Raw genomic sequence first — 25,188 nt, forward strand, 5'->3', positions numbered from 1 at the left:
TTATTTTGAGAAAGAGAGCAGGAGAGGGGCAGAGAGAGGGGGAGAGAATCCCAAGCAGGCTCTGAGCTGTCAATGCAGAGCCTTACATGGGGCTTGAAATCACAAACTGTGAGATGATCTCAGCCGAAATCAAGAGTCAGATGCTTAACCAACTGAGCCACACAGGTGTGCCAGTACATATATTTTTTTAAATCAAAAGATAACAGATAAGTTTAGAGAATTCATTAACCAACTCTTGTGTACCCACTATACTGTTTTTTTTTTTAACGGTTTTATTTTTAAATAATTATAGACTCCTAGGAAGTTATGCAAAACCTCCAATATATCCTTCACTTAGCTTCCTCCAGTCACTCTTTTAGTTTAACAGATAGATACCTTATTCATTTTAACAGATGTCCTGAACTGGTTTAAATGCTAATGTTTTGGGATGGGTTATGGAACTGCAGGTGGTGTAAATTTGATTTTGTATCCCCCACATGGTGCAAGCCTGGTGTTATGATTCTCATCGGAGCCTCTCTCCTTCCATTGAAGGCAGGGCAGATGGCAAGCTCCCTTGCTGCTTCTCAGGGCACATGGGTGGAGCATTTCCAGTCCCTTTGCACGTACTGAGCACCGCTTTTGAAGATCTCGGCTCAAAATAGGGGTTTTACCTCCAGCTCTTGCCTGAAATAGGTTCAGAATCAGGTCTTCTATCTCTAGACCAGGATCCCCTGAGACTGCCTTCCTGTCAGCTAGAGCTTACATCTTTGAGTTACTTCCTTTCTGGAACCTGGGAATTCCACCCCCCAATCCTTGCCCTTTAGGAGTTCAATTGTATTCTAGTTTTTCTTGTTGATTTGGCATTTCAGTGAGTGTATTTGGGCACATAGATGTATTCGTCTAGTCTACCTTGTCGCTTGAATCAAAAGTCTAATAAACTGCTTTATAATTTATTTCTTAATTTTAAAGTATTGGAGGTCAGGTTATATTACTCTTGTTAAAATATTTATTTTTAATATGGATAATACATAAACATTAAAAAATCAAAATAGAGAAATAAAACACAAAAAATACGAAAAAAGGATAATATATGCATGTGGTGTGAAATTGGAAAGATAAAGGCTATATGTGTTTCCCTTTGTTCTCTACCTGCCTCACCCAGTTTGCCTTTATAGATAATAACCATTTATCAGTTTTTTATGTATCCTAGAGATAGACTGTGCACTAGTTTTCTTTTTTTTAACAGCAGTTTTAACTTTAAGGTAGTGCTTATAATTTAATTTTGTAATCAGTATTCAGGATTTTTCCGTTTGACAAGTAGTAATTGTATTCTTTGAGAGCTTTTGAGGGAGAACGTTATACTAATTATGTGTTACACGTATGTTTATATATATATATGTGAATGGATTATCTGTGTTTTAATTTTTGTTCACTTGAGAAAACCCTCGAAATGTGACAGAATCTGACAAAATAGTATAAACTGTTGATTCAAGTGTTATAAGGAATATTAAAATAATGGAACATTAACCCTAATTTTTAGGAGGTAGTGGAAATGATATTTTAAGATGCTGGAATCTTATCAAAACACCTTGAGGATATCCTTAAAAATTATCCTGATTACTAATCAGTACATAGTGTTGTTTGCATATGTGCAGATAATTGCCCAGAGAAGTGAAGGAGGCTCTGTCAAAGATAAAGCCCTCTCTTTTAGGTTCCTTAGCCATAGTTTATACCATTGATTGCCTAACTGCAGCTTGGTGAGATTCACTGGCACGGAAACAAAAAATGGAAGCCTATGACCTAATATGTTTTCTTCCTTAGATCAACCTCTCCACTTCTCCTACACCTGCACAGTTAATAAGCCGTTCCCAGGCTTCCAGTTCTACCAGCGGCAGTATTACCCAACAGACTATGTTACTAGGGAGTACCTCCCCTACCCTAACGGCAAGCCAAGCTCAAATGTATCTCCGAGCTCAAATGGTAAGATACGAGCTACCAAATTTTTTCAGTGTTTAAGGACTTGAGAGAGATCAAAATGTTTCTTGATTTGATGCAATAAGAGGCATTTTTAATATTTAAGAAATGTTTAACAAATTTTTTATATGTGTGCTTAGCTCTTATACATATATGTCATGAAAAATTCTACTTTTAATTGGTAGGCCTTCTTGGTGTATCAAATAGTAGCAACTTTGGGAAGCTAACAGATTCTGTAACATGGAGCGATTATTTTTTAATATAAAGTTTTATTGAATTCAAACCTTTTTCACATTTTTACATCTCTGAAACTGAGATGCATTTATAACTGATGGCATCTTACAGTATTATAATTGAGAGTTGCAGTGATATGAAAGCCATTGTGTATCTTTGACATCCTAAATTTGATGAAAACTTGGTGGTTAACTGTTAAGTTAGAATTTATGTTGTGGAATCTTCTGAAATCTGGATTGGAGTTCCTGGTAGTTTACCAGATGCTTTTTAGCTTTGGTCATTCCCATCTCAAAATCTGAGAGGTATTTGTGTTCTTGTGTTTACTTTGATCTTTTGTTAATACAGGAATGTTAATTTGGCTATTCTTTATTTGAGTACCTGCTGATTTCCTAATTTGACTATCAAGCTTCTTTAAGGAATGTAGAAATTGTTGACATTTACTTTATTTGGTGTCTTTACAGGTAGCTAGACAAGAGCTTTGGCCTAATATATATTTATTTATATTCTTTTTTGTTCAGTGAATGGAATATATATCTGGATCACCAGTTTTCCACTAAAATGACAGAGTTTTCCATCATATTTCTAAGAGGAAACCATGACATGACCGACCTTTTATTTACAGATTATTCAGTAGACATTACCATATTTCTGATTTTATTTCCCCAGGAGATCTTATTTAATTAATAATATGCTTTAAAATTAGACTGAACTATTTGAAATGACCACTTTGACCTCTTTATAAAACTTGCAGGTTCACATGGTTCAAGCTACATGGAACATTTTCTCTTGAGGTTTCCTGCTTTCAGCTGTTTATTCTGGGAATTACCTTCTTGTGAAAGTTATACTTGGTTAATTCATTTAAACTTAGCATATAAAGAACTGAAATTTAAAAGATCTCTTGACTGGTCATTTTAATTTAAATAGGAAACTGAATAATTTGTAATGCAACTTTCAAATAGAGCATTTACACATTGTTTGAAATAACTCTCATAATTTATTAAATTGGATTGGATAATCTCTGAGTGGATTGTATTGCCTTTTTAAACTAATGGCATTCTGTTTCAATATTAAAAAATAAGATTTGAAGAGATGGTGATGATAAATAAATCGAGTATGTCTTCCTTTATTTGATGTGAAGCTTTTTTGCAGGTGTTTCATTGTTGTATTTTGACATGTTGTGGCATTTACATTTGGAATGAATATTTCTTTACGAATAGTTTTAAAATCAAGGGCAGCCTAGGTTTGTACTATAGATCCCATGTGGCTGAGTGAAATACTATAGTGTAGTTTGTAGCATAGTTATCTTTTGTGATGAAGAACACTGAAAAGACTTTTGTGTTTCTTTTCAGGTTTCTCACTGAAATTTGTATTCAAGAGTAGTGACTATGGTTGTCCACTGTAAATAACTTCCATTTTAGGAATCCTGCCATAGTTTTAAGCTGGCAAAAGTTTAAGCATCATAATAGCTTATTTGGGGCAAAATTTAGTATGAGGATTTCATATTACGAAAATACATTTTCTTTTTTGAGCACTGATTTATTTTTCTACTCATCAGAATCATGAGCTGTTTCAAACTGTTTATGGTTTTTTTATTTTTTTAATTTTTATTTTTTTTAGTTCTCTATTAGAAACTTCTCTTTGTCACGTAAAACCTTTTGCTTAGGAGACAATCCTAAACTGCATTGTCTTTCTGTCACAAATTTCAGTCTCTCTTGCCTGCTATACATTGTGTGTGGGACACGTTCTTTTTGTCTTAGGGTATTTTTTTGGTTTTTCTGTCTGTACAGCTGATTTTCACACCCGCTACCACTGTGGCTGCTGTACAGTCTGACATTCCTGTTGTCTCGTCGTCATCGTCATCTTCCTGTCAGTCTGCAGCTACTCAGGTGAGCTTGTCTGCTTCATAATGTGGTACTTGAGGTCTGGATCTTCAGGTTAAAGATAAGCATACGTTGTGTTTAAGTTACTGATGGTTACAGTGCTCTCTGTCGTACATTTCAGATTGGAATTTAATAAAATACCATGAGAACTTCAAGAAGGTTTTTTGGTTTTATACAAATTATATTAAAAACAAAACCAATCAAAACAAAACAAAACAAATTATATTGCCATTAAACACAAATATTTAGGTTATTTGACCTTAGTGAAAGTTAACTTTCACTCAGTGAGGTTTTGCTGTTATATATGTTTGTTTTATTATAAGGCAGATTTATTGCTCTTATTATGTGAGTTGTATTCTTTTGTGTAGATTGTTTTGTAAGCAGTTGTGTAATAACTAAGTCAAGATAGATTTTAAGTTTAAAAGTGAATTGGGGATATTTTTAATTTGAAAAATTGAATAGAGTATTATCTTGTTTGGTACTATGAAAGAAACGAGCCTTAATTTTCTCCTCACCATTCACAAAAGTAAACTAGAAGTACAATGTAGACTTAGAGGTAAAAGCCAAAACTACAAAATCTCTACAGGAAAACATAGCATTATCTTCACAACACTAGGGTAGACAAAGCTTTCTTAGGACACAAAAAGTACTAATCATGAAAGAAAATAACAAATTGGAATTTATCAAAATTAAAATCTTCAAAAAACATTGTTACCAAAGTGAAGAGGCGGGCCATAGACTGAGGAAAAATGTTCATAGTACATACATCTGGCAAAAGACTGTATCCAGAATATGCAAAATATGCTTACAACTCAATTAAGATCGTGAGCAATTCAGTTAAAAATGGGCCAAAGATTTAACACTTTGCAAAGGAAGATATACAAAAGGCCATGATAAGCACATGAAAAAAATGTTCAACATCATTAATCCCTTTAGAAATCAAAATCAAAATCACAGTGAATATCACTACACACTAGAATGGCTGAAATGAAGGAGACTCATAATACCACATGTTGGTGAGAATGTGGAGCAACCACAATTTCATAATATTGCTGGTGACATTGTAAAATGGTTCAGTGATTTTGGAAAACAGTTTGTCAGTTCTTTGTAAAGTTAAACATATACTGGGGTGCCTGGGTGGCTCATTCAGTTAAGTGTCTGACCTCAGCTCAGGTCATGATCTCATGGTTCATGGGTTCAAGCCCCACATCAGGCTCTGTGCTGACCGCTCAGAGCCTGGAGCCTGCTTCGGATTCTGTATCTCCCTCTCTCTCTGCCCCTCTCCACCCCCTCCCCCCCGCCCCTGCTCATGCTCTGTCTCTTTCTGTCTCTCAAAAATAAATAAATACAAACAAAATTTAAAAAAAAGTTAAACATATACTTAACATATGACCCAGCAATTCTGTTTATAGGTGTTCACTCTGAGAGGTGTGGAAACATAGCCATATAAAGATGTGTAAATGAATGTTTGTGGCAGCTCTATTCAGAATAGCCCTGAACTGGAAACAACTAATGTCTTTAAACTGGTGAATGGATAAACAAATTATGGAGTATTACTCAGAAATAAAAAAGGACAAACTCCTGATGCATCTCAGAAACATTATAATAGCAAATAATGCAGACACCAGACAGTATCTACCTTGTGATTCTATTTATGTGAAATTCTAGAACAAGTACAGCTAATCTATCGTGAAAAAATTAGATTGATGGTACCTGGGACTGAATGTGGGAGAGATTGACTGGTTCAGGGTATGGGTGAACTTTTAGGATGATGGAAATGTCCTGTATTTTCATTAGGGTGGTGGTAACATGGTGTATACATATATCAAAATTCAGTAGAACTGGTTTATTCATCTTACTGTATGTAAGTTACACCTCAGTAAAGATTAAAATGAATTAAATTGAATAAGTTTTAATTTGTTTTTTTAAAGATTTTATTTTTTTAACTAATCTCTATAACCCAGCATGGGGCTTAAACTCACAAACCTGAGATCAAAAGTCAAATGTTCTACCAACTGAACCAGCCAGGCACCCAGAATAAATTTTAAGTGAAAACAATTGTATAGAATAATACTTTGTATGATAGATACTGTTTAGGTATTTTTCCATAAAAAATGTTTTAGATACGTATGGCAGAAATAGGTGTATCTTAGAATCATCCTTAGCTTTATATTTTTAATCTCAATTTTTTGGTAAAAGGTAAAAAATGAGAGAGTAGTAATATTCTTTGATACTTTTTGTAGAACCTCTTTATTATTTATTGAATAATAAAGACCATTTTGCATATATCAGAATATAAAGATGGTGGTCAGGTTTCTCCTAATGTGCTCTGTGAGCCCTCCACAATTCCTTAACTTTGTTGTACTTTAGTTTCCATATTTACAAAATGAAACCTTTGTTAACTTTGTTTTTTGAGCTCCTACCTTTTTTTTTTTTTTTTTTAAGTTTATTTTGAGAGAGGGGAGAGAGTATTTGCATGCGCACACGTGGGAGAGGGGCGGCGCAGAGCCCTACATGGGGCTTGAACTCATGAACCAGGAGATCATGACCTGAGCTGTGAGCCTTTTTGATATATCTTTGTGGAGTGAATTTGTTGAAGTAATGATCTTCCTGTTTTCTTTTGGTTTTGTAAACCTAATAAAGGAAGACCATTATCAACCTCCAGAATATGTTTATTTTTTTAATGATTGACTTTGTTCCAACAAAATTCTAGTTGATTTACAAGATGCATATAATAAAACGAGATAAAAAAATTGAAAACATGCATGAAAAAAGCAGAAATTAAAATAGGAAAGTGGCATGGAGTTAGGAGTGAGGTTCCCGAATCAAATTACATGCATGAAGTCCTCCATGGACTTAATTTTATCTCCCACTTCAGTTATTTATTAGTTGTATAACTTTAGCCAAGTTATCAAACGTGTTTAATAGTCATACATACTTGCAGGGTAAGTTGAAGTATGAATAGTAGATGTATTTAGTGTCTAGAACATTATAGGCACCCAGTAGTTTTTTTGCAAAGGGAAGAATAGAAAGACCCGGATTCAGATTCTGACTTCAGCACCAACTGCCAGCTTTGTCACTTAACAGTTGATTGATTTTGGACGAGGTCATAGTGTAGCGTAGTGTTATAAGTTTGGTCTCTGGAGCCAGACTCTCCCGATTGGAATACATGCTCTACCACTTTCTCATTGTATATCATTGATCTCTTGCCTCAGTTTCAACAGTATAAAATAAATATTTATAAAATGCTTACTTCAAAGTTTTGTAGTGAGGATTAGATATGTTAATAGTTGAAAAATAGAACAATATCTGATACATAGCACTCATTAGATGTTTTTGTTACTATTACCTGGGCTGAGCCTCACTTTTTTTTTATTTTATTTTTTTAAGTAAGCTCTCCACCCAGTGTGGAGCTTGAACTCTCAACCCTGAGATCGAGAGTTGGCACACCCAGGGCACCTGTGTGGCTCAGTTGGTTAAGCATCCAACCTCATCTCAGGTCATGATCTCATGGTTCGTGGGTTCGAGTCCTGTGTCGGGCTCTACACTATCATTGCAGAGCCTGCTTGGGATTCTCTGTCTCTCTGCCCCTCCCCAACTTGTGCTCTCTCACTTTCTAAATACATACATACATACATACAACATACCTTAAAAAAAATAGTTACACACTCTACAGACTGAGGCAGCCAGGTGCCCTGAGCCTCAATTTCTTCACTGTAAACTAAAATAGCTCAGAGTTGTTATAAGGAATAATGAGACAGTACTCATAAAGTACTTAGCATAGTGCTTGGCACCTATCACATGCCACTAATCACCATTTTTGTTATACAGTATCTAAAGATGAGTCATGAATTTGGTTCTTAGGTTTCAAGTAGCTAATAGTGAAGAGAGAAAGACAACCATTTAAATGATTCATAGTTTCCAAGGTAGAATAAACCAGTTGTTAAGGAAACAACTACATGCTCTCTAGAGTGCTCTAGAGTTGTGTTGTGGGTTCTCATGGAGAAAACATCTTACAGTGTCTTTAGTAGTATCTTTAAATGTGAACATAGTCAAAATAATTTATAAAAGTGACTCTTTGGGATTCAGGTCAATGTGATACAGGTATTTGGCTCTGTGATGATCTGACTTAATTCAAGGATAGACTTTGAGAAACTAAAGGAATGGATTGACCTTTAGGAATTTATCTACAAATGTTTTTTCTTTATTGTGGTTTTGAAATGGCAGTGAATCAAACTGGCAGTGGTAGGGGATGCTAATACTTTGAATATTCTTTCCTCAAATTCAGGGCTGTTTTGAAATATTTGTGTTCCACTTTGTTAATTTTTAAACTTATATTTGAAAATTTTATTTTATTAAAAAATTTTTTTAAACATTTATTTATTTTTGAGAGACTGAGCACGAGCTGGGGAGGGGCTGAGGGAGAGGCAGACACAGAATCCAAAGTAGGCTTCAGGCTCTGAGCTGTCAGCACAGAGCCAGACACAGGGCCTGAACCCATGAACTGTGAGATCATGACCTAAGCCGAAGTCGGATGCTTACCAGTTGAGCCACCCAGGAGCCCCATATTTGAAAATTTTTAAACAATGAATTTATAATTGAGAAATACCAAAGTTGACATTTTATTTTAATACTCTTTTACAGAAGTTGGTATAACAGTTAATTTTTTCTTTGTATTAAAATTTTATTTGTAGCATACTATCCAAAAATAAGAAATTTGGAATATCTTACCTTTGATTACTATTACTTATTTAAAAAAATTTTTAATGTTTATTTTTGAGAGAGAGAGTGCACGTGCATGAAAGCGGGGAAGGGTGGAGAAAGGAAGAGAGAACATCCCAAGCAGGCTCCATGCTGTCCATGCAGAACCCAGTGTGGAGCTCCAAGTCACAAACTGAAATTATGACCTGAGCTGAAATCAAGAGTCGGACACTCAACCGACTAAGCCATCCAGGGCCGCCCCCCGCCCCCCCTTATTTACTATTTTAAATGCTCCATCCGTTTTCCCTACCATGACCAAGAAAATAAAAATAAGTAAAAAAATATAATTTTCAGAAAGATACAGGACTAAAAGCAACAAATCTTACCAATGTTATCGGGGGAATGCTTTTAGAATTGAGAAGAAAACAGCCCTTTGGGTTTAAGAGCTAGAAGCTCAGGAGCGCCTGGGTGGCTCTGTTGGTTAAGCTTCCGACTTCCGCTTAAGTCATGATCTCACTGTTGCTGAGTTTGAGCCCTGCATAGGGTCAGTGCTGACAGTGCAGAGACTGTCTACTCTCTCTCTCTGTCCCTCCCCCTGGTGTGCTCTCATCACTCTCTCTCTCAAAATAAATAAATAAGCTTAAAATAAAAACTAGAAACTCAACTCCACTGTTAGCAGTCTGACATTAAATCTTAGTTTCCTCATCTGCAAAGAAGGGATGCTATAGTAATTCACGCGCTATTTGTTAGAAACAAATGAAATAATTGATGTGAGAGTATTTGAGGAATCCACTGTAAAAATGTAATGTGTGAAATTAGCAGAAATAAGTCATGTGAAACCTAGACATTTTTAAAAGTCAGAACGTTTCCATAATTTGATCATAGGAAAAGTTCCGATGAAAGCAAATTGGACATTAGAGTGCCTTACTATTCTGTATCTAGAAAGGTTGGGTTCTTCTCAAGAGGGAAGCTCTGTCAAGGAAATCTGAACATGTCGATCTTTCTGTTAACAGCTAAATTAACTCAGTAACATACTTTGAGTATAGTTAACATATTTGAAATTTATTGTAAACATATAAACTGAGATGACCATGGCTATTACAACCATATTCTAAAATTTATCTCTTCATATAAATAATATATAGTTTATAAAATATATAATAAGGACACACATATATTTTCTTTCAGAATTCCAGAAAGTAAAATTAGAAGAAAAGGTGTATGATTCTACAGAAATGGACTGCTACAGGTTTAGCGTTCATTGTGTGAAATCCTCATTTACTGTGAATATGCTTTTCATTTGAAAGAAAACTTTCAAGTTTTCTAGATTATAATTCAACCTTTGGTTATTATTGTGATGTGGTTTACCTTATAGATCAATTATGGCAGATGTTAAATTTTAGGCTCTTTCTCCTTGCTTCCTGAAAGATTTTAATGTGCCTCTACTAGATATTTGTTGAGTTTTTTTTGGTTAAATATGAACAGATTTTAATGTTTGCTAAAAAAAAATAAATAAATAAATAGAACTAAATACTTACCAAAAAAATAAATAAGAGCCAGTTAACATATATTTTAAAATCAGAAATAGGAGAATATCTCAGACTTGTGGAGTTTCTGTTATGTCTGTAGCACTCAGCTGTGGGGAGTGTAAAAATGCATGTCAGAGATGAGAGCCTGCCAGCCAGAGTCTCAGTATTTCATTGACAGAGACATTAGTAATTCTAAAATAAGCTAGATATTTGTCAGTGCTGTAGGCCAATATGATCCAATTTCAATGGGAAATGCATTCTAGACGGAGGAGACGTTATTTCTAACTAGGGACTTTGTAGAGGTCTCTTTGGGAGAGTCAGTGTGATTTTTACTGGGCCTTGAAGAATGGATTGGACTTCAGGAGACAGCTTTGAGGAAGTATTTGGCATTTTAGGCAAGAGAAACTTGAGTCAAGGGCTCAAGTACATGAACGAGTACATCAAGGAAGTACAAGATGTGTTTGGAGAAGGGTGAGCAGAACAGTTTGGCTAGAATGAATATTGTGGATTGGAGTAGTGGAAGATGAGCTTGAAGTGGTTTGGACCTAGACTGTGGAGCGCTTTCAGTGGCAAGCTTAGAAACCTGGATTTTAGCACATTTTATTTTTGCATTAAATTTTCGTAATACAGCAGTTGTTAGTCCACTTACATTGCTATGGAGTATTTGACAAAAATCAGAGAAGATGCTCCATGTAGTCTCACTTAGAAATTTTTTTCAGTAGCTCAGAATAGAATGATTTAAGCTTCAACTGCTCTGAAGTAAACATTTATTTAGTGTCTGTCGTTGGCTGAACACTGCATTTGGCACTTGTGAAGAGAATGGATCGCCTGTGAGTATCAGTTAATGATACAGTTCTAGAGACAGACCACACATGAAACTGAGGAGTGTTCATAAAGCAGCAGTATCTCACTTGCTTTGTCACTTTAGAATCTTTTACTTTAATTTCCTACTCATGCCGTGTGCTAGCATAAATGTATTTAATGCATTCATTCCAGATAGGTGAAAGGTTAGGCAGCTCTTGGAGAGGCATTTTCTGCCTTGCTCTTTGGAAATGTTATAAACCTCAGGTGAGAGTCATTGGGATGATCCTTGCTACCATCCAGACTGGCAGTATGTGTAGAGTAACCCTGGGTGTAGACAGGAGCCTTGACCATAAGCCATTTCAAGTCTGTACACAGTCTTGTCAGTTCACAAGATCTAGTTCTCAGAGACAAGTTAGTATTACATAACAACAGGATTTTAAAAAGGAGTTAATGGGAAATGATTTTCATAATTATCACAATGGGGTAGGTGATTTGATGAATTAGTTTTCTTATTTACAAGATGAGTGCCCCCCTCCCCCAAAACCCCAAAAAACAAAAAAACAAGATGAGTTGTTTCCATATAATCTCGATAGAATGGGTTTTTTTTTTTCCTTTTGGTACCTCTTTCTGATCTATATGAGGATGACAGTATCTTTTGTGCACTCTCCTAACTGTATGTGTAGTAACAGTGAGGCCCATGTAACATGAGGCCTTTGTAACCTTCAGTGTTTTACAATCTTGGCCTGCAGAAGTCAAAGTGAAGTTGAAGGAATTGCTCCTTCTTCCCTTATGCACCCTGGGCTCTTCTGCCCTGCACCTTTGCTCAGGTTTTCTCCCGTATCTGGAATACCCTTCTCTCCCCTCCCTTTGGCTGTCTCTGAGCTGGTAACTTCAAAGTGCAGTATGTTGCATAGTAATTTCCTCATATTCATAGTTCATTTGTTATATACATACTGTTTTCATGTTGTTCTTAATGATTCTCTTAATGTCTTCTAAAAATTTTTTTCCTTAATTTAAGGTATGATTACTTAGAGTCCTAACTCCCCTTTCCTTTAGGATTAATCAGTTGTTTAAAGTGGAACTTTATGTACGAAAAGCGTAATGAAAACTTGTTGTCATTGTTATAATGGTAATGATTATCACATCTCAATTAATACCATCTGTTTCATCCTTATTTTTTGTTGTGTGGTTCTTAGGTTCAGAATTTAACATTACGCAGCCAGAAGTTGGGTGTATTATCTAGCTCACAGAATGGTCCGCCAAAAAGCACTAGTCAAACTCAGTCATTGACAATTTGTCATAACAAAACAACAGTGACCAGTTCTAAAATCAGCCAACGAGATCCTTCTCCAGAAAGTAATAAGAAAGGAGAAAGTCCAAGTCTGGAATCACGAAGCACAGCTGTCACTCGGACATCAAGTATTCACCAGTTAATAGCACCAGGTAGGATAAAACTTGTTGAAAATAGTTGCATTATTCATACAAAAGATGTCTATTACTTGAACAAGAACAATGCTTTTAAAACATTTTAAAATGTGAATTTCATGAGTTTACAAAAAGTCAGTATTGTAGCTTGAAAAAAGGGAAACCAAAAGATCCCAACAGCTAAAACAAATTACAATAATAAAATAAACTTTTTTGGTCAGTTAACATTTGATTAACATCTTCATTGTGTGCTGGTCTCCCATTATACTAGTAAAACCAATAGCTTTTATTTTTTATTTATTTGATTAAAAAAATTTTTTTAACTCTTCTATGGTTAATGTATAGTGTTATATTAGTTTCAGGTGTACAGTGTAGTGATTCGACAATTCTCTTTATCACTGTTTATCAAGATAAGCGTACTCTTACTCTCCATCACCTATTTCACTCATCCCCCAATCCACTCCCCTCTGGTAAACCCTTTGTTCACTGTAGTTAAGAATCTGTTTTTTTGGTTTTTTTTCCTTGTTCATTTGTTTCTTAAACTCTACATGTGAAGAATTCATATGGTAGTTGTCTTTCTCTTGTTTCACTTAACATTAAATTCTCTAGCCCTATGTATGTTGTTGCAAATGGCAAGATTTAATTCTTTTTGATGGCTGAGTAATATTCCATTGTATATATCTACACATCTTTATCCATTCATCTATGGATGGACACTTGGGCTGCGTCCATAATTTGGCTATTGTAAATAATGCTGCAAAAACAGGGGTGCATGTATCCTTTTGAATTAGTGTTTTCATATTCTTTGGGTAAATACTCATTAGTGTAATTACTGGATTGTAGGATAGTTCTATTTTTAATTTTTTGAGGAAGCTCCATCGTGTTTTCCACAGTGGCTGCACCAGTTTGCATTGCTGTCAACAGTGCAAGAGGGTTCCTTTTTCTCCACATCCTGTCAGTGCTTGTTATTATAAAACCTTCTAGCTTTAAAGAAAAAAAAAAAAGATTTGCCTATAGTTTATTTAATATGCTTTAGTGGAACAAAATTAAAACCTCTAAAAAACACACATTTTTTGTTTAAAGTTGTCATTAGTGAGTGGAGTTTACCACTTTCCAAAACTAAGGATTTTGTGTAATTATTTCCCTTACCGTGTTGCTTTTTTTCCGTCTTTTATTTCATTTCTGAGAGGAAGATGTCAGGCAGTCAGTTAAGTCATTTTCATTCTCATCAACCTTTGAAACCTTCTGCTGTCCACAGATAACTGTTTCACGGTTCTCATGCTGAAAATGTTGGGGCCATCCAGCATGAGTTTCCTTACCATCTGTTCTATTCATCTCAGAATTTCTCAGTGTTGAGCTTTGTTCACTTATAATAAGATAAGGAGTTATCTGCTTTCTACTTTAAAGTTAACACTGATTGTGTCATTGATTTGCATCTTTTTTTTCTTTTTTTTTCTTTTTTTTTTTTTTTTACCAGCACCTGACTTTTTCTTGTAGTTGTTACAGCATCTTTTGTTTCCCTCATGCTGGATCCTTTATTTTGCTTCTCATGCATACTTAGATTTCTCCTATATGTATCTGCATATGTTACTTCAATAGCTATTTCAACTATTGCTTATTGAAAGTATGTGTGTGTGTGTGTCATTCACTGGGCTAGACATCACATATGTTTCATTAAAAATCCTCCTGGGGCACCTGGGTGGCTCAGTCAGTTGAGTGTCTGACTTTCGGTTTTGGCTCAGTTCATGATCTCATGGTTTATGGGTTCAAGCCCCTTGCAGGCTCTGTGCTCACAGCTCAGGATCCACTTGAGATTCTCTTTCACTCTCTCTCTCTGCCCCTCCCCTGTGTGCTCATGCCTACTTTCTCTCTCTCTTTCAAAATAAATAAATTTTTAAAAAAAGTTATTTCTAATAAATGTCCTTCTCAAAATAAGTAAATAAACTTAAAAAACCCCTCCTTTGATCAACTTCATCAAGTAAGCGTCTTCTTTCTTTTTAAAACTCTGCATTACTTTTTAAAGATTAATTTTATATTACTGAAGTCTCCTTTTTCTTCACCTAAACCTATTTCTCTTACATCTTTCCTCTGTGTTAATATTGCCAGCATCCTCAGCACCCAACCTCAGTGTCTTGTAATTGTTTGATTCCCCTAGTTAGAAATCTCTCATCACTTTGAACTTGTATAGCATTTTTATGCTTCTTCATGGTCCTTTTTCTTTTATAGTTATTTATATACTTAGCTTTTCCCTAGATAGTAAGCTCTTTGAGAGTAAGATAATAATATTGAGCACTTACATGTCAAGTACTTTACAATTATTAACTCCTTTAATCCTTTTTCACATTCACCTTTTCATCCCTTAATCTTGACAGCAATAAATTGTACCTTATAAACACTTTCTACAATAGATGGACAGTAAATATTTGTTGGATTAATAGTTGATTTTTTTTCCATTTGAATTTTGGAAATTAAGTACAGGCTTTGTTATAATGTATAAATTAATAAATCCATTCATAGTGTAGTGTGGTGTGAATTCTTTTTTATAAACATATGTGTGCTTAGGTGCTGTTCTCTGTATGGCTTGATAACAGGATTTTTGTATTGTACTGTCCAGAGTATTTTCAGCCTCAAACCAGCCTCTGGCCAGTGTTAATAGAGGAGTCAGTGTGGACAAGCAGTGACCCACTGCACTTGAAATGACTGCTTAGGGGACAGTTTTTAGTGACTCTTACAGTTATGATAGATTATAATGAAGGGTGGGTTAGTTTACTACCAAAGAGAATGCTACCTTCAAAGAAAGCTAGGACCTCTTTCAGGGTGAGTTTAAGCAAGGAGATCTACTTTTAGATTTTCAGTCCTACTGAACTCCCAATACCTGGTTCTTTTTTTTTTTTTTTTTAAGTTTATTTATTTTGAGAGGGGAGGGAGGGGCAGAGAGAGAGAGAGAGAGAGAGAGAGAGAGAGAGGGAGAGAGAATGAATGCCAAGCAGGCTCTGCACTGTCATTGTGGAGCCTGATGTGGGACTTGAACTCACAAACCCCTGAGATCATTACCTGAGCTGAAATTCAAGAGTCCCAATACCTGGTTCTAAGTTGACAATTACTCTTCCCCTTTTTTTTCATTGATAGTGTGATAGTATCCCTATAGTTGCCTTCCTCTGATAGCCAGTATTTTATGTGTGTATGGAGGAGACAGGTAGGCTAAAACCATCAGAGTCTCAGGACAATTCAATTCCAAATTTAGATCTCTTAACGTGTACTAACCAAACTCCAGTTTCCCATGGTGTTGTTGATTAGAAACAAAACCAATGAAACACCCTCAGCCACAAAAACCTTTGCAGCTACCAAACTTATAAATTCATTCAAGCCTTACACTGCAGTTATGCAAAGTAATTTATATCTCCTGTCTAGGAAACAACTGTATTTTTCCACTCTTAGTTTTTCTGCACTTGTTGGTGGGAAGTTAGTCTGAAATGAAGATTTTTTTCTTTTTTGAGATTCTTGAATTGGTAATTTGTCTTTTTCCTTAGAAAAATGCTTATTCCTATAAGTTGCTTTCAAATATGAGAAAAATCTACTGGTGTCCTAATGCAGTATAGACTAATAATTATTATAATGGACATGGTTATTATTTCTTTATATTTATTTCTAGGGTACTAAAATCATTTGATTTTTTCCGTCATTTTTTTAAATTAAAAAAAAAATTAAGTTTATTTTTGAGAGAGAGACAGAGAGTGAGTAGGGGAGAGCAGAGACAGAGAGGGATAGAGAAAATCCCAAGCAGACTCTGTACTGTCAGCACAGAGCTGGATATGGGGCTCAAACTCACAAACCGTGAGATCATGACCTGAGTCGAAATCTAGTGAGACGCTTAACTGACTGAGCCACCCAGGCACCCCTCATCATTTCTTTTTGAATGTGTAGTTCTCACTTCATAGTTAATGTATTTTTAATATATAAAATAAAGGTGAACAACAACCACATATCTGAATATTGTCATGAACTGTATTCGAGTTCAAGTCTTTATAGCAGTTTTTAGAGCTTTTAGTTTAGAGCTTTCAGTTCCAAACAAAATTTTCTAAACAAAATCAGTTTAGTTGGAAAAAATATATACCACTTTCTGTAGACATGGATTTAATATGTAGTGAAAAGCCTATGCTAGTCTGTTCAGGCTGACATAAAGGATACCATAGTCTAGGTGGCTTAAACAACAGAAAATTATTTTCTTACAGTTCTGGAGGCTGGAAAACCCAAGGTCAAGGTCTGGCAGTGTTTGGTTTTTGGTGAGAGCTCTCCTCCTGGCTTGCAGATGACTGCCTTCTTGCTGTGTCCTCACATGGCCTTTCATCTGAGTGCCAGGAGAGAGGATATTGAGCTTTCTGATGTTGATGTATATTCTTGTAAAGATTCCACCCTTCTGACCTCATTCAACTTTAATTACTTCCTTAGAGGCTCCATTACCAAATACAGTCACATTAGGGGTTAGGGTCTCAACATACGCATTTTTGGGGACAAAAACATTCAGTCCATAAGAGGAACCCAGACTCAGCTAGGGCTATGGGTTCTTTTAGACCCAGTGCTGCCCCTTAATAGCCAGCTGATTTCAGGTAGTGCACTTAACTGCCCAGTTTCTTCATCTGTAATATATTGGATTATCATAGTACCCTGTTTGCCTCATGGGGTTGCTATAACTATTTAATAAAATAATATGTTTAATAATTTACAATAACGTGTAATTGTTGGGGTGCCTGGGTGGCTCAGTCGGTTAAGCATCCGACTTCAGCTCAGGTCATGATCTCACAGTTCATGAGTTTGAGCCCCGCATCGGACTCTGTGCTGATATGATAGCTCAGAGCCTGGAGTCAGCTTCAGATTCTGTGTCGTCTTCTCTCTCTGCCCCTCCCTGCTCACACTCTGTCTCTCTCTCTCAAAAAATTAAATAAACATTAAAAAAAATAACGTGTAATTAATAATGTACTTAATTGTAAGTAATTGTATAAAGAATTCTACATATGTGAGAGAGTATGATAATCAACTCTCCAAATATAAGCCCATCTTAACAATAATATTTATTAAAATCAGAGAAGTTAACAAACATGATATTCTCCAGAACACTAGGGCTTTTCTTGTAAAAAGAAGTATTGCTTCAGATATTCTCTTAATTATTCTGTAATGTATATGCTTATCAGTTGGACTTATGGACTAATATAAAATATATAGACTCACTTTGATGTCTCATCAAAAATTTAGGTGAGAGTATTGAATTATCAGCTCTAGAATATAAAAAAAGATTGCTTATTTGCTAGAGCTGAGAAGGAATTTTTATTCCCATAAATATGATGTACATTGTAGTTCAATCATATGGTAAATTTTGGGGCTCCTGGGTGGCTCAGTTGGTTAAGCATCCAGCTCTTCACTTTGGCTCAGGTAATCATCTCACGGTTTGTGAGTTCAAGCCCGGCATCGGGCTCTGTGCTGACCGTACAGAACCTGCTTGGGATTCTCTCTCTCTCCCTCTCTGTCTTCCCCTTCCCCACTCATGCTCTCTTTCTCTCTCAAATAGAAGAACTTAAAAAGAAACTTAAAAGAGTGGTAAATTTTAATTACAACTTAAAAAGTTGAATTAAAATGGGCTTTTGCTGTTATCCTGGAAAAAACTCTATTTCCCTATATTTAAAAGAGGAAAAATAGTATCTTGAGCCCTTTGGAGAAAAGACATTCTCTAGAGTTCCAAGATTTGGGGGCACCTGGGTGACTCAGTCAGTTAAGCATCTGAATCTTGATTTTGGCTCAAGTTATGATCTCACCATTTGGGAGCTCAAGCCCTGCATCAGGCCTGCTGAGGACTCTCTGCCCCTTCCCCGTGCACATGAGCCTTCCATATCTGTCTCTCAAAATAAATAAATAAATATTAAAAAAAAAAAAAAGCTTAAAAAAAAGAATTTCAAGATTTTATTGAATGTTCTATAATATAATCTTTATCAACACATTTATAAAGTACTAGTGTAAAATTTTCAGTCTTAATTTGAAGTGCTAATCTAGTTATGTGAGAATTATTTTGTTAAATGAAATTTTAGACCTAATCTCCATTTTTCTTAATACAATTTGTGGATATTTGTTGAACCCTCTCTTTTGAGATGTTAATCAGATGTTAATTTCCTTAAAGGATCTCCAAATTTTAAATGATAACCAACCAAATGCAAGAATATTAAAGTTGTTACAAGGTTTCATAAGGCTTTTTGCCACAAATGTGGTTAAGTACAAAAATAGATGCAAGGTTTATCTTAACATTCTGAGATTTAAAGAAAATGTTGCAGAGTCTTTAGACCTATTTTAAGTGTATATAGCTTTTGTATGATATTAAGCAATCTTTTCAGTTTATCTTCTAGTGAAACTAGTGTCCATTTTTAAGTAAACAGGATTTCCCCAGCATCCCCCTCTGTGTAAACATACACGCTAGTATGCAGAAGAAGCATAATGATGGGACAAATATTTACTACTTGATTTTGCTAATTCTTACATATATTATCCCTGTTTGTGAGTGACTCCTGTGTGGAGAAAACTGATAGTATCAGTGATAGATCACTGTAGGTTTTGTTGTTGGTTTTTTTATTTTTGGTGGGTGGGGAGAGAAGTTAAACAAGATCATTTATTTAGACAGCATGGATTCTCTCTGCAAGCAAAACTAATGCTCTCCTAGATTTGGAATGGCCTCTGAGATTTTATTTCTTAGTTACAGTGATTATTGAACAGTGGTACAGAATTGACACGTGTTTTGCTTAGCTGAATTTACTTTTTATACAAAACATTTTCTGAGTCAAATAGTACCAACTTTTTATCCTGGCTCAAATTTGGAAAGTTATTTGGGAAGCTTTATAAATAATTACATTGACTATTAGTTGGAAGAGTATTTAGACATAGATTAGAAAAGATGAGACATTTATGAATTTTGATATTGCATATTTATGACTTTGAAGTTACTTATATACATATTACATTTGTTCGTGGTACTTCTTCTCTTCTCCCCAAAAAGGAATTCAGATGGATAAACTTTGTTAAGTTACTGCAGATATTCTGATGACTTATAAAATTTAATAAGAATAAATCATGTGTATATTTCAGATGTATGAATCAATTGCTTTAGGCAGTTTTTCTTTTGACCTTATCACAGTAAGGTTATTTTTTGAAGTCTTTATAGTTTTCTGAGGAAAAGTTGTTATTATATTTTCAAATCACTCTTGTCTGAAAGTCTTATAAAAGATTTCTGGAGATTATGACATTCTGATGTGAAAACTTGCCTCCTTTAGATTTATTTAAAAATGTTTATGATATTTCTGGAAAAAATACTAATTGTCATTTTTTTCTCTCACAGCTTCATATCCTCCAATTCAGCCTCATCCTCTAATAAAACATCAGCAGATTCCTCTTCATTCACCACCTCCCAAGGTTTCCCATCATCAGCTGATATTGCAACAGCAGCAACAGCAAATTCAGCCAATCACACTTCAGAATCCAACTCAAGACCCACCCCCATCCCAGCACTGTATGCCACTCCAAAACCATGGCCTTCCTCCAGCACCTACTAATGCCCAGTCACAGCATTGTTCACCAATTCAGAGCCATCCCCCTTCTTTAACAATGTCTCCTAGCCAGTCACAGTCAGCACAGCAGTCTGTAGTGGTGTCTCCTCCACCGCCTCATTCACCAAGTCAGTCTCCTACTATAATTATTCATCCACAAGCACTTATTCAGCCACACCCTCTTGTGTCATCAGCTCTCCAGCCAGGGTCAAACCTGCAGCAGTCCACTGCTAATCAGGTGCAACCTACAGCACAGCTGAATCTTCCATCCCATCTTCCACTTCCAGCTTCCCCTGTTGTACACATTGGCCCAGTTCAGCAGTCCGCTTTGGTGTCCCCAGGTCAGCAGATTGTGTCTCCAACATCACACCAGCCATATTCAACCCTGCAGTCCTCTCCAATCCCAATTGCAACCCCTCCACAGATGTCGACATCTCCTCCAGCTCAGATTCCACCACTGCCCTTGCAGTCTATGCAGTCTTTACAAGTGCAGCCTGAAATTCTATCCCAGGGCCAGGTTTTGGTGCAGAATGCTTTGGTGTCAGAAGAGGAGCTTCCAGCTGCAGAAGCTTTGGTCCAGTTGCCATTTCAGACTCTTCCTCCTCCACAGACTGTTGCGGTAAACCTACAAGTACAACCACCAGCACCTGTTGATCCACCAGTGGTAAGCCCTTGGAAGCTCTTTGACTTTCTTGCTGAACTGAGAGTAAAAACTTTTTTTCCCACATTATGTTATATTGCTAGATCTAAATGCCTATGAATTTAAAAAGCTTGAAATTTCCATCTGTCAGTGTCTGACAAACATGCTATATGGGCAAAAAAAAAAAAAAATGCCATTTGTTGTAGTATGGTTGCATGCTTGATAATTTGTGATGGTTATTAAAGTCCCTCGTTAATTTTATTACTATTTAAACAAATCCATCTGCTATCTTTACAGAGTTGATTTTTTTTCCCCAAGGGAATGCATTTGAACCAGTGTCATCTGCACAAAGTTTTTTCTCTTAAGGTGATTATCCTTCATAGATCCCTTCTGTTGGCTTGTATGTTCTTAAACGTATGGTTTATCTACCTGACCTTTTTGGTTGTGTGCATTCTGAAGTCCTGGGCCTTTAGGGGCTTTGGTTTCAAGGTGGAGGTATGCTTGTATGATGTAATTTTTGGGTACAATTACATTTTGTAATTAAGTTTTGTAAAAAAATAAAATAAAATAAATAAATCTATTCTAGGAAAGAATCCAAGTTTGCAAAAAACATTAACTGTAGACCATCTTTTAGAATTACTAAACTTGTGATTTTTAAATTTCTATGAAGGGAAAATATGTACTTAAGATTTCTCATTTAAAAAGCTAAAAAAACTGAGTGGATGAATTGAATCTGAAGATGAAAAAATCCACTGGGAGGAGTAAAAGTTTTGAATAATTGAGATAGATCGTGGTGAAATTTTTAGAATAAACCTTTAGCAAAGGTACTTGTTGCCTAGAAAATTATCCTGGAGAATTTTTTTAAACATTCTCTAAAAGACTTTATATTTATAAAATGATTTACAATAAAAGTTGAAATAAGATTGTTAAATGTCTAGGCAGAACGATCAAATCCATAATTAGTTTGTAACTGAGGAAGACAGTCTTCCCAAAGGAGGTTTTGTATTAAACCTCACTGAAGCGGTTTTATCACTTAAAAATTAATAACCACTAATTCAGAAAGGAAAGGAGTTTCAAAGTCTGTTCTTCAATGGGAAACATTTTGGTTCACAGGATGCAAATTTATAGATTCTTTATTCTTGTCATCCTCATTGATGTTTATATGCAGAGAGAGATTGAATTCCACTTTGATTTACTTTTATGAAAAACAGTTTGACAGAGGAGTGTCTGTGTCACTGGCTTAGAAGAACGTGTAGTTCTTAATCTTGGGGGTCGTGGGTTCAAGCCCTATGTTGAATGTAGAGAGTACTAAAAAAAAATAATAACAACAACTTGACAGAAACAGCAATGGGCATCTAGAAATAAGTTTGTCATTCAGTTATCGTGTCTCCATATCTGTTAGATTTCTGAAGAATTTATAGTGGATATTGTAACATAAAAACACAGGCTTCAAAGTGTACAGTAATTACAAGTAAAAAGTAAAATTTCTTTCTGTGCCTACTATTTTTCTAGTTATCTTTGTTAGGAGAAACTTTGGGATAGAAATATCGGGGCACCTGGGTGGCTCAGTTGGTTGAGCATTCGACTTCAGCTCAGGTCATGATCTCACGGTTTGTGAGTTTGAGCCCCACATCGGGCTCTGTGCTGACAGTTCAGAGCCTGGAGCCTGCTTTGGATCCTGTGCCTCCCTCTCTCTCTGCCCTCCCCTACTTGTGTGCTCTCTTTCTCTCCCTCTCTCTCTCTCTCTCTGTGTCTCTCAAAAATAAAAATAAACATTAAAATAAATTTAAAAAATAATTTTATTTTAATGAATATAAAAATAATAATTAAAAAATGTACGTTATCTTATTTTGGAGTTTTTTTGGGTTTTTCCCCCCATGAAAATAGTACATTTTTCTGCTATCACTGGTGTGGTCATACATACTGTAGATGTTTCTGTGTTATCTTATTTTTTATCTTTCTCAAAGATAAATTTATTAAACTATGTTTTTCTTTTATTACCTTTGATCAAATCTGATTTTTTTTTTATCAAATCACATTTCTTTGTGAATTACACATTTCTTCAGTTTCCTGGTTGTTTCAGATATTTAAAGATAGGAATATATATTTATTTAAGAGATGTAACATTTTGAAAGATAAGTATGAATATCGAAGTTAAATCAGGGTATTTTTTTTTTTTTTTTAATTTTTATTTTAGAGAGAGTGTGGGGGAGAAAGACAGGGGGAAAGAGAGAATCCCAAGCAGGCTCCACACCCAGTGCAGAGCCCGATGTCGGGCTCAATCCCATGACTCTGGGATCATGACCTGAGCTGAAATCAAGAGTCAGACGCTCAACCAACTGAGCCACCCAGGTGCCCCCATCAGTGTAGTTCTTAAAAATATATATTATAAAAGATACATTTATGAAACTAAAATTTTTCATTGATATATGGGTATGATGTGTGACAGTAGATAATTTAGAACCAATAAATGTCCCACAGTTTATTTAGGAAAAGTAGACAGATAGGACTAAGGTACTTTATTGAGGTAAGTTTGGCAGTCATTGCTAGTTTTAGAATAGTTTTAGTTATGGGCTAAACAGAAATCGTGGAGTTTCCTAATCTTGTGAGTAAAACATCAACTTCTTTGTCTTATTCAATATTTTAGTTGTTGCACTTAGATTTTTTTATGTTTAATGGTGCCAGATGTCTGTGATAGATAGATTTCCTACTTTTTTTATTAACTTATTTTGCCTTTACATAGCAGATTTGGAAGAAAGTATGTTTAGTTAGAATTACCTATAAAGAATGAAAATTATTTTATAATATTCTTTCATAGATTATTTCAGAATATGCTATTAGTGACTCTTTTTATCCTTTCAAACTTGTTCATTATTTTTAAAAAATCAGAGTTCTTTGCATGATTAGACTTTGTGGCAGCATGAATATTAAAGAGAGAATTTAAACATTTTAAGGAAATATCTAAGAAAGGAATGCTGCACAGGTGTACCTTAACTGGTTGATAAAACCATACTTTTCTAATAACCTCTGATCAACATACCTGCCACTGTCAAATTAAGGTAATCACTATGACAGATGCCCCTCGTTAGAAGATTTTTTTTTCTTCCCTTTAACCCCTAGGACATTCCTTTTGGATGACTTTACCTGTGTTGGACATTATCATCATTTTAAAAAAATTGGCATGTGAACAGATACTAGCAGCTCTCATTATTGTACTGTACAATAATGAATGACTGCTTTCACTTCTGAGGATCCAGACAGGCAAGGAATCTCCCTTGGTGAAACAGGTTTCCAGATGCAGGGGTGGGAGCAAATAATTTTTTTTTTTAATTTTTTTTAACATTTATTTATTTTTGAGACAGAAAGAGACAGAGCATGAACAGGGGAGGGGCAGAGAGAGGGAGACACAGAATCGGAAACAGGCTCCAGGCTCTGAGCTGTCAGCACAGAGCCCGACGCAGGGCTCGAACTCACGGACCGTGAGATCATGACCTGAGCCGAAGTCGGCCGCTTAACCGAGGCCACCCAGGTGCCCCAATAATTTTTAAAAATGTAGCCTACTTAGTTGATTCACATCACAGTTCCGGATATCATATTTGGTATAAAATTATCAGCAACAGGAGGATTAAAGTTATTTTTTTAGGATTTTTAAATTTTTTAAAAGGAAAAGATCTTCTTTTTTTTTTCTTTTAAGATATTTTATTCCTGGGTGGGTCAGTTGGTTAAGCAACTGACTTTGGCTCAGGTCATGATCTCACCATTTATGAGTTCATGCCCCACATCGGGTAAGCTCGAGCCCCACTTCAGGCTCCATGCTGTCAGCATGGGATTATCTCTGCCCCTCACTTATGTTTGCTCCCTCTCTCTCTCTCCCTCCCTCTCTCTCTCTCTCCCTCTCCCTCCCTCTCTCTCTCTCTCTCTCAGAAAAAAAAAAAAAAATTAGAGGCTTTGGAAGTTAGGTGTTTTTTGGTTTTTTTAATTTTAATTTTATTTTAGGTTTATTTATTTATTTTGAGAGAGAGCATGAGCAGGGGAGGGGCAGAGAGAGGGGGAGAGAAGAATCCCAAGCAAGCAGGCTCTGCACTAATAGTACAAGGCTTGAACTCATGAACCATGAGATCATGACCTGAGCTGAACAAGGGTCACGCGCTTAATTTTTTTTTTTAAACTGTATTGCTGTTAGCTATGCCTTTGTAGATGAAACTTGATAGTCCCTTTTATAACATTTGGTTTATGTTGGTTTTAGAAATCTTGATCACTTTTATATTGACCAAGATATACTTCAAATCACCAGGCTTTTTCAATAGTTTGATTAAAAGATAGTATAAAAAATACATATAGTATTAGATATCACCTCAAGTTTTTTGTGAATGTTGTTGAAAGGTTTTTTGTTTTAACATTTATTATAATTATTAATCAGTTTAATCTTAAAAAGTTACGAC

General features: G+C 35.5%; 1 protein-coding gene across 8 annotated transcripts in view; it reads left to right on the forward strand.

Annotated features, from left to right (window-relative positions):
- Positions 1-25,188, forward strand: part of PHC3 (polyhomeotic homolog 3) — a 91,223-nt gene that overhangs the window by 20,650 nt on the left and 45,385 nt on the right. For 7 of the 8 annotated variants that reach the window (XR_006207667.1, XR_001509721.2, XM_007077069.3 and 4 more), the window contains 5 exons: positions 1,801-1,959; positions 3,975-4,073; positions 12,298-12,544; positions 19,899-20,770; positions 21,065-21,112. Coding sequence is in view for 6 of the 8 variants with exons in the window: in XM_007077069.3 (XP_007077131.1) it covers positions 1,801-1,959; positions 3,975-4,073; positions 12,298-12,544; positions 19,899-20,770; positions 21,065-21,112 (1,425 nt within the window). In the remaining 2 variants the exon portion in view is untranslated. The remainder of the gene's footprint in view (positions 1-1,800; positions 1,960-3,974; positions 4,074-12,297; positions 12,545-19,898; positions 20,771-21,064; positions 21,113-25,188) is intronic. The other variant, XM_007077070.3, reaches the window with a different exon arrangement.

This window comes from Panthera tigris, chromosome C2 (genome assembly GCF_018350195.1).
Source record: "Panthera tigris isolate Pti1 chromosome C2, P.tigris_Pti1_mat1.1, whole genome shotgun sequence".
NCBI lineage: Eukaryota > Metazoa > Chordata > Mammalia > Carnivora > Felidae > Panthera > Panthera tigris.